Source organism: Periplaneta americana, chromosome 7 (assembly GCF_040183065.1).
Source record: "Periplaneta americana isolate PAMFEO1 chromosome 7, P.americana_PAMFEO1_priV1, whole genome shotgun sequence".
NCBI classification, from domain to species: domain Eukaryota; kingdom Metazoa; phylum Arthropoda; class Insecta; order Blattodea; family Blattidae; genus Periplaneta; species Periplaneta americana.
Genome location: NC_091123.1, coordinates 5,166,239 through 5,185,146, shown reverse-complemented (window position 1 = coordinate 5,185,146; position 18,908 = coordinate 5,166,239). Strand labels below are relative to the sequence as shown.

The 18,908-nt window shown below is 38.0% G+C and overlaps 1 protein-coding gene across 3 annotated transcripts in view; it reads left to right on the top strand.

The window, feature by feature from the left end:
- LOC138702834 (huntingtin-interacting protein 1-like) overlaps positions 1-14,361 on the top strand; it is a 178,819-nt gene extending 164,458 nt beyond the window's left edge. For all 3 annotated transcript variants that reach the window (XM_069830154.1, XM_069830155.1, XM_069830156.1), the window contains exons 18-21: positions 3,080-3,180; positions 6,595-6,824; positions 10,186-10,358; positions 13,305-14,361. In XM_069830154.1, coding sequence (XP_069686255.1) covers positions 3,080-3,180; positions 6,595-6,824; positions 10,186-10,358; positions 13,305-13,331 — 531 coding nt within the window. In that variant the 3' untranslated portion in view covers positions 13,332-14,361. The remainder of the gene's footprint in view (positions 1-3,079; positions 3,181-6,594; positions 6,825-10,185; positions 10,359-13,304) is intronic.
- Positions 14,362-18,908: the final 4,547 nt, after the last annotated feature.

Here is an 18,908-nt window from a genome sequence, read left to right as displayed (position 1 = left end):
CCTCGGTGATCATCATTTTGATGGCGACGATGAAGTGAAAACAGCAGTGCAGGAGTGGTTCGCATCGCAATTCTACAATGAGGGGACAGAAAGACTTGTGCCACGACTCGATAAATGCCTCAATAATGGTGGAGATTATGTTGAGAAGTAATTGAGTGTGGAGAATACAATGCAACAAAAATGGTTTGTAAATATCTTCCCATTTACTTACTACACCCTTTTGGAACTTACTTTAAGAACACGCCTCGTATCTTACGAATCATCATATATTGTCATCAATGATGATTTCAGATTATTTTCCCGAGAAGGGGGACATATAACAGCAAGGATTAGTTGGAACTAAGACGACACACAATATGTAGCGCACCCACGTGGGGTTCTAAGGGTGCTCAACCCCCTCCCCCACCCCCAAAAGGAATGAAAAAAAAAATTAAGAAAGAAAGAAGAAAAAAGTGGTTAACGTGTCTGCATCTATTATTATGGGGATAGTGCGATCTTTGTTTTCAATAGGCCTGTTTGTGAATGGACTTTTTATAACGTACTTTTATTTTTAAAAGATCGAACTTTCGATAATATTCCAAGTTCTGTAACATTATTTGGAATGTGTCTGGTAGCTCCAACCAGCCAATCAGTGACATAGTCTGCACGTACTTTCCGAATCTTTCCCCTCCGCGATCCCATCGTGAATACCCACAACACCAATCCCGCAGCTAACCCTTCTACAGTACAACCTTCCTCAACAAGTCCTTCCACCAGACTGGCTTCTAAAAACTGATGCTCCCCCAAAATCAAAACTAGTGTTATGTGCCCTCGAAATATCCAATCATAAATCAAACCCAAGTCACGTGATCGCTAAAAGTTTTGCTCTTATACGTGAGGAAATAAATGAGCTAAAATGGAAGAAAGGAAACAAGTTATCTAAAGGAGAAAGTAAGAGCGAAAATGGAGAAAAGGTAAAGTCATCTATGAAGAGTAAGGTAAACTAAAACAAAAATGAAATAAAAATAAGGATAGAAAGAAAAGAAAGAAAGGAAAAGGAAAATAAAAGTAGTGTGCCGAAATAAAACGGAAGGGATTAGTTACAGCTAAATTTATTATTATATTCTCAAATCATACACGCTTTGCATTAGGATTCAGCTACAAAGCTTTAAAGCTACTCTATGACACTGGTTATAAATAGCCACCCCCCCCCCACAAACCATATTTCTGGGTGCATATGATACTTCATATAGCCATGCTTTTCACTCCATTCAAACATCATCATATATGCTGTACATATACATCATGCTTGATTACTAATTTTAAAGTTAAAACACAGATAGAATACCTTAATACAGTTGAACCCCTGTGTTACACTTTTCATGAGATTGAAACAAAAAGGTGTAAATTGAAGGAAAGTGCAAGTTATGGGACATGGTTTATGCATACCAAGAACATAAGGATACAGTGTTCAATATATAGGATGATTCGTAATCAGTGCTTAGAACTTTTATAACACACAGGACTGTGTTAAATATTACTTACAGTTATTAAATATTTAATTTAGAAAAAGTTAATTATCATACACATAATTTTAATCACTTCAAAAGCCTCAAAATATTAGGCCTACACATACATTTCAAAACGAAATATGACACTAGTTCTTTTTACAAAAGAAGCCCAATATTTTTTACTGTTTACATCTCTTGTGTCTCAAGTGTTCTATTTGCTTCTCCAGTTCAGACAGTTTATCAAAAATTGAGTTATCTTCTGCAGCAGAATTGTCTCAATTATAAAAAAATATTGCAGGGAAATCTGTTCAGTAAATACTTTTAGGAAATTTCTCTATTATCAGAGTTTAATATTATCCATGTTGAATCTTTCATACAGTAATTTTAACACTTGAATATAAATAATTGATTAAATGGTGATCTTACTCGTGTTAATTGTGTAAACATGTGCAGCTTACAGCTGCTATTCTACACCATCCTCAGAGCCTGTGTCTCGACGCCATCTTAACTTCGCTGCCTGTTGTGTCGAATAGTGTGCGTGTTCTGAAATTGATCTGTGTGTTGAGAATTTGATCAGGGTGTGTTTTAGCGTGTCTGTATATTTCATATTGTTCTAGTGTGTTGAGTTTTTGGCTTTTGGGTTGTATGTGTAGGATTTCCATGTCTGTATTTATGTTATTGTATGTGTGGTTAGCATTGGTTATGTGTTCGGCATATGTAGATGTATTGTGTCCACTGGTTATCTACATATGCCGACATACAATAACATAAATACAGACATGGAAATCCTACACATACAACCCAAAAACCAAAAACTCAACACACTAGAACAATATGAAATATGTTGTTTTCTAATGCCAGGCGTTTGACAATAAAGTCATTTGATCTCTTGCACTCCAATATTTTTCAAAGCTATTATCATGGTCAGCCACTGAAGCACAGATTTTGAGGTGTTCCGAATCTATTTCTTGGTTTCATATTGGAAATATACAGACACACTAAAACACATCCTAATCAAATTCTCAACACACAGATCAATTTCAGAACACACACACACACTATTTGACACAACTCTTCATCATATGAACGCACCCACACAACAGGCAGCGAAGTTAAGATGGCACCGAGACACAGAAGGCTCTGAGGATGGTGTTAAGTAGCACCGAAACAGCTGTAAGCCGCACATGCTTACACAATTAACACGAGTAAGATCGCCATTTAGTCACTTATTTAAATATTATAATTAATAAAAGTTTATGAAAAAATAATTAGGAATAATATGTTAGGAAAAATGTCCATTGGGAACTGAAGTTTAGGAAAAATGTCCGGTACTTACCTTTATGGTATCTATAGGACTGCATGTCCATCTGTAAAGTTCTCTATCATCTTTCTTCCCTTCCAGGTGGGATAGTATAAATATAGTCGAAATGGTTACAGTTTCTAAGCACTTCGTTCGTCCTCTTGTTAGAAAAGTGTGTGTTCGCAGGTTTTTATTGGCTCACAGGAACCTTTCCTTTAATGCCTTCCTCTTTATTTGCATTGAGACGAGTCATTTCTCCTAACTATTTTTTTCTCTCGCTCGTTTTTAGGGTACGGCATCTGCAAAGGAGTTTTACAAGAGAAATCATCAATGGACTGAAGGTTTAATTTCAGCAGCTAAGGCAGTGGGAATGGGAGCAAAGTTCCTTCTGTGAGTATCTCATTGTTCTGTGTGGTTGTGAAACTTAGACTCTCACTTTGAGAGAGGAAAGCTTAAGGGTGTTCGAGAATAAGGCCCTTAGGAAGATATTTGGGGCTAAGAGGGATGAAGTTACAGAAGAATGGAGAAAGTTACACAATGCAGAACTGCACACATTGTATTCTTCACCTGACGTAATTAGGAATATAAATTCCAGGCATTTGAGATGGGCAGGGCATGTAGCACGTATGGGTGAATCCAAAAATGTATATACTTAGTTGGGAGGCCGGAGGGAAAAAGACCTTTGGGGAGGCCGAGACGTAGATGGGAGGATAATATTAAAATAGATTTGAGGGAAGTGGGATATGATGGTAGGGACTGGATTAATCTTGCTCAGGATAGGGACCAATGGCGGGCTTATGTGAGGGCGGCAATGAACCTCCGGGTTCTCTAAAAATCATTTGTAAGTAAGTAACTATTACATAATATATACAGTGTGTTTTAAAAGTAACACGTAATTGCAATTACATTATTGAATGAGGGAATTTCGGAATATTTTTTTGGAAGCAAAGAATTTTTGCAACTATTGTGCGAGTTATGACGAGACTGAGAAAATTTTTAAATGACACTCTATAGCAGGGATCATCAGCACAGAGCACGCTGGGGCTAGATTTTCTTACCTGCGGAAAACGCAGTGCACTAGGGTGTACTCCGTAATTGCTAGCGGGTATGCTCTCTATCTCTCCCTGTTGCACAACAGTGTACACCAGACAGCACCGCGTACCCATTGCACATTTCAGCGAGTGCTGACGACCACTGCCCTATAGCTTTCTTAATATCGTCTGAAACAGCATAATTTTTGTACTCTGCATTTCGTTTGTTTTGTACAAAAGCATTATGGTTATGGTTAGTATTATAACAGTTTAATTGTATATATTTTGTTAGTCCCTGTATTATGGAAGCAATTTTACTGATGAAATTAACATAAAAAGGATGTTCTTAACAGATAATTATATTTTTATACCTCTGACTTGTCCATGTTCTCTGAATTTCGCTTCTATTCTCTTCACAGTTGACTTAGAAATATGTGGTCGACTTGGATGAGTTTCGTTAAAAAGTGTGCATACCTCCTGTTGTGTACGTCTTCTATCTCCAAATGCTATCATCATCAGGATCTCAATTCTCTCATTTCTGTTAAGAATATCTTATTTTATGTTGATTTCATCAATAAAACTGGTTTCATAACATAGGGACTGACAAAATGTATCAGCAATTAAATATTCCTTTCTAAATACCGATACAAGATTAGACATACGAGGTCTGTCTAAAAAGTATCCGACCTTTAGCCAGAAAAAATATTTCAAATACCTGACGGGGTTGGGACCCTAATCCCCTTCAAAGTAGGCCCCTTGTGCTTGCACACACTTAGTCCACCGATCCTTCCACTGCCGGAAACACCTCTGGAAGTCTTCTTTTGGAATGGTGTTCAGCTCCGTCGTCGCATTCCGCATTATCTCTTTTCTACTCTCAAAATGGGATCCTTTCAGTGGTGTCTTCAATTTTGGAAACAACCAGAAGTCGCAAGGAGCCAGGTCTGGAGAGTAGGGAGGTTGGTGAACGGTTGTAATTCCATGTTTGGCCAAGAAAGTGTGGATCAATTGGGATGAATGTGCGGGGGCGTTGTCGTGATGCAAGTGTCAGTTGTTCGCCGTCCACATGTCTGGTCTTTTGCGCCGAACTGCATCACGGAGTCGCCGGAGAACATCGTGATAGTACTCCTTTGTCACCATTTGTCCTTCCGGTGCGTATTCGTGATGCACAATTCCACGGACATCAAAGAAAACAGTCAGCATCACCTTGATTTTGCTTTGCACCTGCCGCGCTTTCTTCGGCCTTGGAGACTCGGGATGCTTCCATTGCGACGACTGTCTTTTTGTTTCTGGGTCGTACCCGTACACCCATGACTTATGTCCAGTTATCACGGTGTTCAGAAACCTAGGATCAGTGTTGGCGGTGTCCAGAAGGTCCTGTGCAACGTCACGACGGAGGTCTTTTTGTTCAGGGGACAACAACTTGGGCACGAATTTCGCAGCCACTCGGTTCATGTTCAAATCATCACGCAAAATTGCATGTGCAGAATCTTTACTCACTCCAACCTCTTCGGCAATCTCCCGCACGGTCAAACGACGATCTGCCATCACCAAATTTCGCACCCTCTCAACAACAGCTGCACTCCGAGCAGTTTGGGGCCTGCCACAACGCTGCTCACTCTCCGCTGATGTGCGGCCATCTTTGAATCGGTTGAACCACTCCTTAATTTGTGTTACACCCATCGCATCTTCCCCAAACACCTGCTGAATCTTACGAATTGTTTGACTTTGAGAATCACCAAGCTTTTGACAAAATTTGATGCAGTATCTTTGCTCAATTCGTTCAGTCATCTTGCGAGAAAACTAAATCCGACAAACACCTAGAACAGCACCTTACTTGGCGACCACCAGCCAGTGACTGGCACAAGCGAATGCGGTGAAAAAATTCAAGCATGCACATTACGGTTCCTCCTTCCACCGTGCACAGTGGCGCCGCCTTAGAATCACTACTTTGCGCGGGAAAATTTAAGGTCGGATAGTTTTTAGACAGACCTCGTACAGTAGAACCTCTATTATCCTTGGTAATAAAGGGGATGGAGTGAACAGTTAATCGAAAAAATCGGATAATCTGTACCATAAAAAGTTTTCATAATCTACGTACATAATATTTTCGTAATTTCCTACATGGCCTTTTCTTTTAATACGCTAGGTAGTGGATCAAAAGTTCAATAATGTAAGTCTGTTCTTTTACAAGTCATGTTTGATTTTCCAATAAGTCAGTTATTAAACATTATTTATTGTACTTATGTCTGGTCTTCAACGACAGGATTTTAATGACCAAGAAAACTTCTTATGACAACTGTTTGTGGAAAGATAGAAATAGTAGAGGTCTCATGTTGTAGATTTACAAATTTTATACAGTTTTCATCAGCCCAAATCGCTTACAGTTGTAATTCATATCTCGTATTGTGATGTGAGATGAACCACATTTTCTCTTTTCCCAAATCACTCAATTACTTGCACTTTTTTCTGCAGTACAACATGTTTTCTTTCGACACTTCTAGAAGACATTTTGCCTAGAAGTTAAACAGTACGGCCACTCGAAGAATAGGCCATAATTCGTAAGGGTAAAAGTTTATAAAAAACACTCTGTAGAAAAAATTCATACTAATATAATGTACAGTACTTCATATTTTTTTCTGCAAGCGAGACAGTCTGATAATCCACCAATCGGTTAATAGGGTGACGGATAATGGAGGTTTTTACTGTAATAGATAATCGCAGTTATGTGTTACTTTAAATAGCATTTACCAGCTAATCTGTGTGAGTTGTTCAGGACAGCAGCAGACAAAGTGGTTAGTGGCCAGGGGAAATTCGAGCAGCTAGTCGTGGCCTCGCAGGGCATTGCCGCCAGCACAGCCCAGCTCGTGGTGGCGAGCCGTGTGAAAGCGGACCGCAACAGTAAGAACATGACAGCCCTGTCGCAGGCATCGAAGGGAGTCACTCAAGCTACAGGCGGAGTGGTGGCCACCGCCAAGTCCTGCAGTCAGATGGTTGAAGAGAATGGTATGTTTCGTTGTGATTCTCAAATTTGGTACGTTGTGTTTCTCGGTGCATGGTTTTTGAGAATTTGCTCTCTAGCACTGCATCAGACATAACAATAGCTCTTGGTGACAGGGTTCTGCCAGCATATAGATATTATACAGTATGGACACTTCGCGTCGGTACCTTTGATGTAGCCGGACTGATTTCAATGACCTTCAAGCCAGCTAGAGCGTCAGATTCTGCTGTCTCCCTAGAGTTGGCGCTGACATCACACCAGCTAGCAGTCGACACAGCGGAAATATAACACATATAATTAATACATCTAGGTACATTATGTACTGAAATAAAATAAATTGAATCCATAAAATAATAAATCAGTCATTAACTGTAATGTCTAGACTCTAGAGTTCCTTTATAATGAGAGTTGAGACGTTGACCCCAACAACAATTAAAATATGTAATGATTTGATAGCGCTGAAAATGGAAAAACAAAACACCTATGAGAAGTAAAACCGTATACCTATATTATATTATATACAAATATTAAACGAATTTGATACATAATTTTATAATGTATTATATTATTTTATAATATAATGTATTATATATAATAGTACATTATGCAACGAGCCTATAATGGTAGTAATTAAGACGCAAGTATGATTGTTTATGAAATGAGTGCAAGCAAGTTTCATCATTTTCATATGAGCGTCTTAATTACCATTATAGGCAAGTTTCATACGACTTTTTATGCTCGACCATATTTCTAACTTGAAAGTATTGAAAATTAGGTCTTTTTATGGTTATATACGAACTGACCTGAATTGTAAGATGTGCGCAGATGCGAAAGTATTGATTTTTTCCGAGGCCGAATGTCATTGATCTTGGCACAGAATAAGAATGAACATTAGTCTGATATAACCTGGAAATTGATTTAGAATTGAAAAACGAGATGACAAATTGAATTTATTTGAATATTATTTACAATTAACGCTAATTATTATAGTAACAGAACATAACCTTCTGCGACAGTATTGGATTACCAGCCTCCGTGACTTTTTGCTAATTGTCTGTCGATTGTATATCCGAGAATAATCGATATAACGGTACAAAGCTGACTTGTGATTGGCTGAAGACCTGTACTTTAATGAGTAGGTGTACTTTAATGACATGCATTAAAGGACTGCTACTAGGTGTATAATTACTACATTTCGGCATGGTCGAGCATAAAATATAAAAAATTATTATTACAACTAGTTTATCACTGAGAAATAAGGAAAAGCTGTTAACTTGAATTTACTTGAAGCAAAGTGTTACTGGATTATGCAATAAGGTAGGCGATGTTTGGATCCTGTGTCTCAACTCTATACTCAATTATTGTCTTAGCGTATGCTCGATTACACTAACCTCTAGCGCTTGAAAGTAGAACTAAACGCTGGCGCACAGAGAAACAAAAGACAGGAAAATTCTCTCAGTGTCCATTCTTTGTAATCCCTATTCGCTGGTTCTGCCTTTCCCAGCCTTCCCTGAGACAAAGCTGCTGAATATTAGATGTCTCTTTGTGTGTGAGACGGCCAGTGAAAATACCTGAAAATTTGCAGAATGTTAACACTGTGAAAGTATCAAAATCATACTTTCTTTTTGTAACTAAATTTTGGGTCATTCGTTGTGAAATAGTCCCCAAAGTGTGAAACAAAAAGTTGTCTGTTCATAGAATTTTGGATATACGAGAACATATTAATAACTAGAAAATTATCAAATCAATAACATGATCAAGTAGTTTTGAACTTGAGTTCAGCTTCAACAAAGGGACTAAAAAAATAAGTTTACAATAAATTAGTGTTCCCTAGAAGAAATAACGTGCTAACAACTGTAGCCAACTTCATATGGGCTATTCCATCTCAAATCGACCGAAATATAGAGAAAATTGACCTTGCAATTTTTAAATACAATGAAACTTTTTCTGTCCGTAGACAACTGTGATACAATGCTTTGTGCAAAGTTTGAGGCATCAGAACTTCATAGTGTTTAAATTAAAAATAGCAACTTTAAACTGTTGTGGCTCCGAAACCCTTTCACCCAATGATCAAAATCATGGTTTATTTTGATGCTGAAAAGTTAAAGTTTATATTGACATATAAACAGATTTTCTTACTTTTATGGAAATTGAGAAATTTAGATTTTTCTTAATTAAGACACCTTTGCCCACGAAAAAATATTTTAAAAATATATGGTTAGATTCCACATTGAAAGTACAAAAAAAAAAAAAAAAAAAAAAAAAAAAAAAAAAAAAAAAACATATTTTCTACTGGTGCAATGTTGATAAAATATTGAAATATCAAATAAAGAAAATAAATAGTACGCGCGTGAACTAACCAGCTGACTGTGAGGCAGGAGCTAGCTGAGGCAAGCAAGACCAGGAGACAAACATGTGATGTGTCGTCTAGCAGTCATGGCTGGGCTAGCTTTATCACAGGTTTTCATAAACACAGGAGTAAAATGACGCCCAATGCTCGCTTATCTTCATATCTCGGCCAGTGCTTGCGGTACTGCACCGTTCAAGTCCAGGCGTGTGAAAATAACCTATTTAATATCCTCGAAACTTATTGCCGAGCCACTAAGCAAACAATGCCGAATCCCTCTTAATAATGCAAGGTTTTTTCTCAATATTTTTTACATTTTTACAAATGGGCAGAAAGCCTAAAAGTAAGTAAAATCAGATTATCTCTCTCTCTGTATATAATAAAAATTATGATTACTTCTTATCATAACCTACCAAATGTCAGCTTCAAAATGAGCTCTCGTTCAGTGTTCTGCAGTAAATGGTTCCAGAGTTCTGAGCGCTGAAAGAGGCTTGTTTTTATAAAATACGCTAAATTTGTCGCTCAACAATACGAAAACCGTTTGACTTTCGATAGTATATTTTTGCAAATGCACTCTCCTCAGCACCTTGTATAAATAGGGAAAAAAATTACAGTATAAAAAAAATGTGAGGTTTTTTACTGATCGATTTCATATGGAATAGCCCATATATTTCTGTAGGAAAAAAAAGCGAGAAAAAGACAGTCAGGTAATCCACTAATCGGTTAATAGGGTGACGGATAATCAGGATTCTACTGTACAGTCTTGGAAAAAAAATACTTTATAAGTCCCAGAAAGGAGACAGTGCACATGATCAGACATACAACGAAACAAAACTAAGTAGTCGTTCTCTTGTGAACCAGGTCGCTCATCCTCTGATCATGCGCACTGCCTCCTTTCTGGACTTAAAAAGTATCTGTGAAACAAAACTATTTTTAAGACTACATACAAGTCCAGATTGTGTTATTAGTGACGATGGTGAATTGCCTTGTATCAATGTAATGATTCCTGTTTCGAACAGAGGACCTGGACATGAGCGGCCTGTCCCTGCACCAAGCAAAGCGCCTGGAGATGGAGTCACAGGTGCGAGTGCTGGAGTTGGAGGCGTCCCTGGACCAGGAGCGTCTGAAGCTGTCTGCCCTCCGACGCCAGCACTACCAGCTGGCTGGGGAAGTGGAAGGCTGGGACCAGGAGGTATGAGACATCTGAAATACAATTTGACATCTGCTATGCCCCAGTATTGTCGTCTACTACTCATTTTTACGATGTAGTGAGGCACTCTAATTCTAGTAAAGTGTTCTGATTTTTTTCTCTCTAAAATATACAGCTTAGGAGTAGGACATAATTACGAAATTTTCTCATCAAATTAGTATTAAACCAGTGGAAGAATTGACAGCAGCGTATACTCCAATTGGGGAAGCAGGTTGAATTTTTAGGGTAGTAGTTCTGTGATGTTTGCAGCCATGATATGCGTGAAACATGGTTATTGCTCTGCAGCAGAGGTCTGCATCGGACGTTTTCGCTCGAGCGCCAAGTAGTTCATAGCATAATCCGATAGGTAGCGCACATGCATGATGGGTAAAATTGTCGCGAGCGATAAATCCTCGAACGGTATAAGCCGACCGTTAGACATTCGTTCTTGTTACAGTGATGAACTGTGTAGTAACATCATAGATGTTTATCATTTCAAAACTTTGTAGTGTTTAACTAACCTCTCCATAGTACAACTACAAAACTTGCTTTAAAATGTAATATAAATGTTGTAGGTAAATTTCCCCTCACCCCACCACACAGGAGTGATTTTGTTTTTGCCACATCTGATAGATGTTATTGGATGTAAATGTAATTATTATAAACGGAGAACACAATCACGATAATGCAAGAACTGTATCAAGTTTTCTAGTAATAATAATAATAATACACTGGTCAAAAAAAGTTAAGCATAATTAGGCAAATAACGGTTTTTATTAATTAAAATAAAATAGATAAATTATAATTGGGTTTCTTGGTTCCACAGAATAAACTTAAAAGTAGAAATACACTATTTGTTAACAATGGACTCAATATGAAATGAAAAAGTTGCATTGTTTGGAAACAACGGAAAAGATAAGGGAAGTTGAAATTCGTACATCATCAAAGAAAAGGAAATGGTGCTTTCAGTGCCCTGTTTAATAACTTGTTGGTTCTCCACGAACCCTGAAGCACTCTTGTATGCGACGGGGCATACTCGGTACCAACGCATCTAAGCTCTCCTGAGGCAAATTGACCCATTCTTCCAAGGCAGCATTCCTGAGTTCTTGAATCGTTAATGGGTGATGTGGACGATTGGAAATGGCTCTCCTGAGAAAGCTCCATGCATGCTCTATGCAGTTCATATCCGGTGAGCATGCTTGCCAATCCATTCTTCGGATCCCATGCTCTACCAGATACCGCTGCACACTATGAGCACGATGAGGCCGAGCATTATCGTCCTGTAGAGTGAACCTTTCTCCTACAGTCTCTGCAAAACCACTTACTATGGGTTGGAGGATGTTGTTCTCATACACGGCAGCAGTCATGTTTCCCTCTATTGAAACCAGTGGTGTGCGGCGGCCAAACATGACACCTGCCCAAAACAAGATTGAACCACCAAACTGTTGGTGACGTTCCACGGTCATTGAGGGATGATTTCGTTCCCCTGTTCGTCTCCATACGCGAATAGAGTTATTGTCAGGGTGTAGGCCCATTCTCACTTCGTCTGAGAATAAATTTCTGGTCCATTGGTCTCGTGACCAATTCTCATGTGCTCTAGCCCATCATGCACGAGCACCCCTGTGATGTGGACGGAGTGCTGGAGTCTTGAGTGGTCTTCGAGCATACAACCCTACGTCATGAGGTCTATTGCGCACAGTTTGGCTACTTACAACAACACCAGTGGCTTCGCGCAGGTCATGGCGCAGAGTTGTAGCTGAGGCTATAGGGTTCCTACGTGCAGATAGCCTTACATACCGGTCCTGACCTGGTGTTGTTTTGCGTGGACGGCCCTCGCGAGGTCGATCTGCTATTGACTGGGTTTCCTGGAACTTTCTCCACAGTCTGGAGACAATACTCTGATTCACATGAAGGATGTTAGCAACATCAACTTGTCTCATGTTTTCTTTCATCAAAGTGATGATTTTGATGCGGTCTGCCATTGTAAGGGTGTTCCGAGCCGTTGTATTGCACTATGAAGCAAAACGACACTGATTGAACTTTGCTCGAATTACAGGCTTTGTTTACTAGCCGTGATTTGGACGTTACCTAGTGATGCAGAATAAAACAAATGAAAGAGTTTGAATTGATAAACATAATACGTGCCACATAAAACCAAAAGAAACATAAATATCAGGTATTATAGGGTAAACTGGAAATATGCTTAACTTTTTTTGACCAGTGTAATTAGTGTATCAATCTTTGCGTCTGTAACAGTTGTGCAGCATGATTATTCCTTTTATTATATTTTCTGTGACGTTATCTCTGTACTAATATTGTTATTAATCTACTGCTATATCAATAATATTTTGTAAAACGTTTCTACATTGTCGCAGTATATAGGCGGAACACTATGTATGGACCTATCATATTATATATGTGGTAAATCAAATATTGAATAATTATTAATTAGCAATAATAACTGTATATCGAAGTTTTTCATACTATTTTATTTGTAACTTCATGTCCCTGTTTTGGTACGTTCCATTAGACGTTTGTCATAAACGCAGAAAATAAAGCCTTATTTTTACCGTGTGAGCAAAACATATGTGTATCTTATCTGTCGCCTTCCATACAAGATAAGACATGTCGGTGAGATGACCTTGTACTGTGCTTCTATTTATTACGAGCGTATCACGACCGATCGTATCTCACTCGAGGGTGCGACACTCGACCGAGTTCAAGCGAGCGATTTAACTCCAATGCAGCACTCTGGTCTGCAGTGTATGTACGATAAAATAAAAATATCTAGGAAGTGCTAGCTATTAGGAAGCTTTTAATTGTGCTATTTTAATCGTGATCAAATGCTTCATTGTTATAAATAAATGCGTGAAGTCTTACTCACTCAGTATTATGGTACAGTATGTGTTAGTATAGGTTCATTACTGATGTTTACTAATTTTTTTTCAGTCTCTGCAGGACCTAACTCAACGATGAAGACGATATGGCCTGAGATAAATACGAAATCAGAGTTAGCAACGGACAGTCCTTGCGGCATTACAAGAATGACCATTAATTTTGCATTATTTTATGAGTCACACAGAACTGCATGTCTTTGTGACTGATGAGGAAGTCCTTGACATAATATGTAGATTGTAGATGTAAATACTGTAGCATTTGATATATTTTCCTATATGAGTAAAAAGCATCCATTCCTCATCACACATTTCAGTCTTACGCGGATGTGACGTCGTTTATTTCATCATTAGTTCATTGTTATAAATTAACACATTCATATTTGATACTATTTATTAATAATTAAAATCTTTGAACATAAAATATCATAACTCATCCCATAACAATAAAGTGGATGCAGCTGCTATAATATAAGAGGGGAAAGATGTACTTTGTTCAGTACATTATTTCTAAATACAGCAATTTTTATCCCTTTGTGATTAAGCCAACAATATCAACTGTAGAAAGTCAACATTTCTTTCGAGTTCTGACACTTTGCTAGCTGCAGTTTTCTGGCAACGTTGCTAACTTGCTGCTGTGTTCGATAATGTGACAGCATTGCCCTTAAGCTTGGGCAAAGGGAGCAGAGGGCGTTAAACACTGATTGATTATGTGAGGAACTTGGTATCAAAGTTGGACAACTCCACTTTTGCTTTAAACATTACCATTGGTCATAGAAATATTTTTTCAGTCTCAAAATGTGATTAAAATTAATATTCAGGTTGAAATTTTAGTTTAAGAAGTGGAGTTGGCCATCTCTGAAACTAAGTTATGGAGTTGTCTGTTTTTGAAACCAAATGAAGCCATATTTAAGGTCAAATTGACTGCTTTTGAATCCAAGTCTCTTCTAACACGGTTTCAAAGCAAATTTACGTAAAACAGCACTTAACCATCCACAAACCGACTATATAAACAATCAGCCATGTTGGATTCGCAATGCGTGATGGGATACAGTGTTGCCAACACATAAATTTTATTCCCGTCAGTCTAACACCTGTAAATCCGTCAGAATCCGTCAAAATTAAAATTAAAAGTCTAACACCTGAAAATCCGTCAGAATCCGTCAAAATTAAAATTAAAAAATAATAATAATAAGACGATCTCATATCTATATACAAATAAAAAACAAATTTTAACACAACTTACTTACCAATCTTGTTTAAAATAATAATTCGTCAACCTCTGACTTGATTACAAAGAAATGTGAAACAGGCGATTCCTTAGCATTGTACGGCACGGGCAGGGCTTGTTCAAAGAAAAATTAAAATCTCCAAAAAATAAAACAATTAAAAATGACAGCCGCTAAAAAAAAAAAAGTAAAAAACGATGTAAAAAGTAATTTCCACCAGAAAATCCGTGACCCGTCAAAGCCATTCTTTTCCCGTCCGCTAAGCTGAAATTCCGTCAGTTTTGGACGGAATTTCCGTCCAGTTGCCGACACCGATGGGATAAGGAGGTACGAATGTGGGCTTCTCATTGGCTACTGAAGGAATTGCCCTAATTTGAAACCAAGCCACAGTGGAGTTGCCTACATTTTGATTTTAAAGCACACAATTAAATGCTATTTTCGCTCTGTTCTGTCCATTTTTGAACTTAAAAAGTTCCAGAATCGCATTTAACACACAAAATTATATGAGAAAGAATCAATATCTCGAAATCGCAGAATTTGAGTTGTCTAACTTTGGTACTTTGCTCCTCATGTCCAAGGTTAACCTTCGTTGCTATGACAACCACATGGCTAGTGAGCTGTTTGAAGTCGAAAGAAACGTTAATTCTACAAATTTATGAGAAAAGTAGGCGCTAATTTGACTAAATTAAATAAAATACATCTTTGGTAATTATATTTAACACAATTACTGTTTTCATAAATATAATTAACATTTCAATGATTAACCAAGAGATTTATTAGTAAATTTCCTTTGGTATCGTTTTTGAATGCAAAGGGTTATATATATTTTTTTTTAGTGACAACTATTTTGAGGATGTGGTTTTTACGGTGGCAATTACTCAGGGATTGGAGATGATTTGGCTGAAAAAAAAAATCTCCCTTTAAGCAGGGAAATCGACTGAATAGTATGAGTAGTTGTGCATCTTGGTGGCATGTCTGAAGGGAGTGATAAAACCAAAGGACATCATTGTATGCGTGTCTGATGAAGCGAACCAGGTACTACAAATCATTACGTGCGAAATAACGATAATATATATCTATATTTATAGAATAAGTCAATTGTGGACTTTGTTTAATGAACTTGATGCTGGATTAATAACGAAGCAAGTAAATGGCTTCTTTGTCCGCCATTTTGCGTCAATACGAAGTGGATAGATATTCTGTCCACGCATTTTCCTTGTGTAATGTTAGCGAACATAACCTTCATGTCGTATGTAAAACTCGTATGATTTGTGTTAATTAAAAATGCCATGCACTTGATAACCAGTATAAATCAATGAGAATGTTGTAGTTAGAAATAAATGAAATTATTTGTGATGTATTATTTCTTGAAATAGTTATTTTTAGTTTTTCTAGAGATGAATTTATGTACAGCTCATTTAAGTCTCTATTACCACTATGTTATTACTTTAAGTAATGTTTATTATTATTATTATTATTATTATTATTATTATTATTATTATTATTATTATTATTACCACCACTACTACTACTATGTATTTTCTTAACACATGTTATTATCTGTATGCTGTAACAATTGCAAAAACTGACTGTACCAAATATTAACTTCTTTCTTCTTTCATATACCTTACTCAGTTATAATAAATCCTTTCATAAATTAAAAAAATAATTTGCGGTGTGTATTTTTTATTGCATAAAGTATCCTGCATATAAATGACACTCGGGAGGAAATTAAACGCAGAATAAATATGGGAAATGCGTGTTATTATTCGGTTGAGAAGCTCTTATCATCCAGTCTGCTGTCCAAAAATCTGAAAGTTAGAATTTATAAAACAGTTATATTACCGGTTCTTCTGTATGGTTGTGAAACTTGGACTCTCACTCTGAGAGAGGAACATAGGTTCAGGGTGTTTGAGAATAAGGTGCTTAGGAAAATATTTGGGGCTAAGCGGGATGAAGTTACAGGAGAATGGAGAAAGTTACACAACGCAGAACTGCACGCATTGTATTCTTCACCTGACATAATTAGGAACTTAAAATCCAGACGTTTGAGATGGGCAGGGCATGTAGCACGTATGGGCGAATCCAGAAATGCATATAGAGTGTTAGTTGGGAGACCGGAGGTAAAAAGACCTTTAGGGAGGCCGAGACGTAGATGGGAGGATAATATTAAAATGGATTTGAGGGAGGTGGGGTATGATGATAGAGACTGGATTAATCTTGCACAGGATAGGGACCACTGGCGGGCTTATGTGAGGGCGGCAATGAACCTTCGGGTTCCTTAAAAGCCATTTGTAAGTAAGTAAAGTATCCTGCAAGTAAATTATTATAGATACGGATAGATGGATACGAATAGATAAATTGGGTTATTCATAAGTTTGTGAAAGTTTAATAACAAGTAAAGTAGTCCACACCTGTGGAGTAACAGTCAGTGCGTCTGGCCGCGAAACCAGGTGGCCCGGGTTCGAATCCCGGTTGGGGCAAGTTACCTGGTTGAGGTTATTTTTCCGGGGTTTTCCCTCAACCCAATATGAGCAAATGCTGGGTAACTTACAGTGCTGGACCCAGGACTCATTTCACCGGCATTATCACCTTCATTTCATTCAGATGCTAAATAACCTAGATGTTGATACAGCGTCGTTAAATAACCCAATTAAAAAAAAAAACAAGTAAAGTACGCAATAGCTCATGCATGGTAATTGATATGCTGATAGGAATAGAAACTCTCAAAGTTTTTTTAACAAGAAAAATCTGCTCTTAGTTGACATGATTTATTACTAGGTGGCAGTAGTTATCAATAGTGGCAGAATGACGTTTAGCAATTGTTTTGTGTGTTGGAATATGCAAGGACCTCGTTTGTTATGACTGCAGCGACGATTTCGAGCGTAATTTCAAAAGGTAGCATCTGTTTTCGACAGCATCAAGAATTGATATGTGAAATTCCGTGATGAAGTATATCTGTGTGCCACTTCTTGGCAAGGACGTCCAGGACTCAGCGAAGAAACAGTGAATCGTGAAATTTGCTGCAGAGATGGATCAGACGCATAGGACAAGAAGATGACGTGTTAGTGAAGTGGCCACCACGATCACAGGACTTAACTCCGTGTGAATTTTTCTTGTGGGGATTTATGTAGGATACTGTCTATGTGGCTCTGCTCCCTCCTGATCTCCAGGAATTTCGCCACTGGATTACAGCTACCGTGGCATGCTGGAGCATGTATGGCGCGAGATGGATTACCACATGGATGTCTGCCGTATCAGGAAAGGTGGACACATTGAGCATCTGTGAGGTATGTAATAAATCTTAGAGTTTCTCTTTATTTTAGTATATAATAAAATTTGTTATCTATTGTGTAGTTCAGTAATGAATTTTTAAAATGTATGACTTGAGGCTTTCCCGGCGTTTGATGTGGAATAACTCTTCTCGGGTTCTCAGCCAGGTGAGTTGGAGATTAGCTTCCAAGCTTTCGACGGCTAGCTCTGCCATCTTCTTCAGGGACGAAGTTAAAATGTTTCACGGATTTATAAATAGCCCTATATAGGATGTATTTGTATAGATATGGATACATAGATATTGATAGATACATATCATTGAGTAGATTTGGATATACAGGGTGATTCACAAAGATTGTGCAATACTCAAGGCTGTGATTTCTGACATCATTCTGATGAAAAAAGTTAATATATACTTGTGTCCGATTTTGAATAGTTTCGGATAAAATCACGTTTCTTTCTTCTGTAACACGCATTCTTGTGAACTCTCTCTCTCTCACTCTCTCTCACTCTCTCTCTCTCTGGACGTCTGGAGCTGTATTTGTTACAATACAGCTAATAGCAGCAATCAAAATCTCGTGATATTAGGGTCACGGTTAGAGATAACTCAACATCGTTACAACATATCTACCTATAGTCCCGTCGCTCTAATTTCCGGCAGCCAATCACGTTGCAGGTCAGCTACATTTAAACGTGTGCGTCTTGTGATTCGCTGATGAAGATGTTAAGCATTTCCTAAGGCTGGATAAATACTTAACATAATCGCCCGCCATTTTGGCTCTTTCGTTGGCGTTCGCAGAAAGCACACGAGGATATTATTTGCCGCTCAATCATTTGCTGAATTACAGTGCGTTTGATTTATTATCATAGGAGCTACGACATGATAATGTTTAACGGTGTGGCAACTAGATTCCTCGTATGGTAGCTTGGCAACGAAACTTTATAGAGCCTTCATTTCCTAAGACGTAAGCAAAGAGGAAGAGTCACGCCGGGAATAACAGCGTCGGGGCTTATAGCATCTGAACAACGGAAGTTAGGGAATGCGGCGAGCTCAGTTCACACTTGGGCGCCTACGTGTATTGCTGCAGAAGTGGGATCTTTGAAAACCGGCTTTATAACAGTTTTTTTCAGGTGAGTAATAACTGAATGTTCTTTAA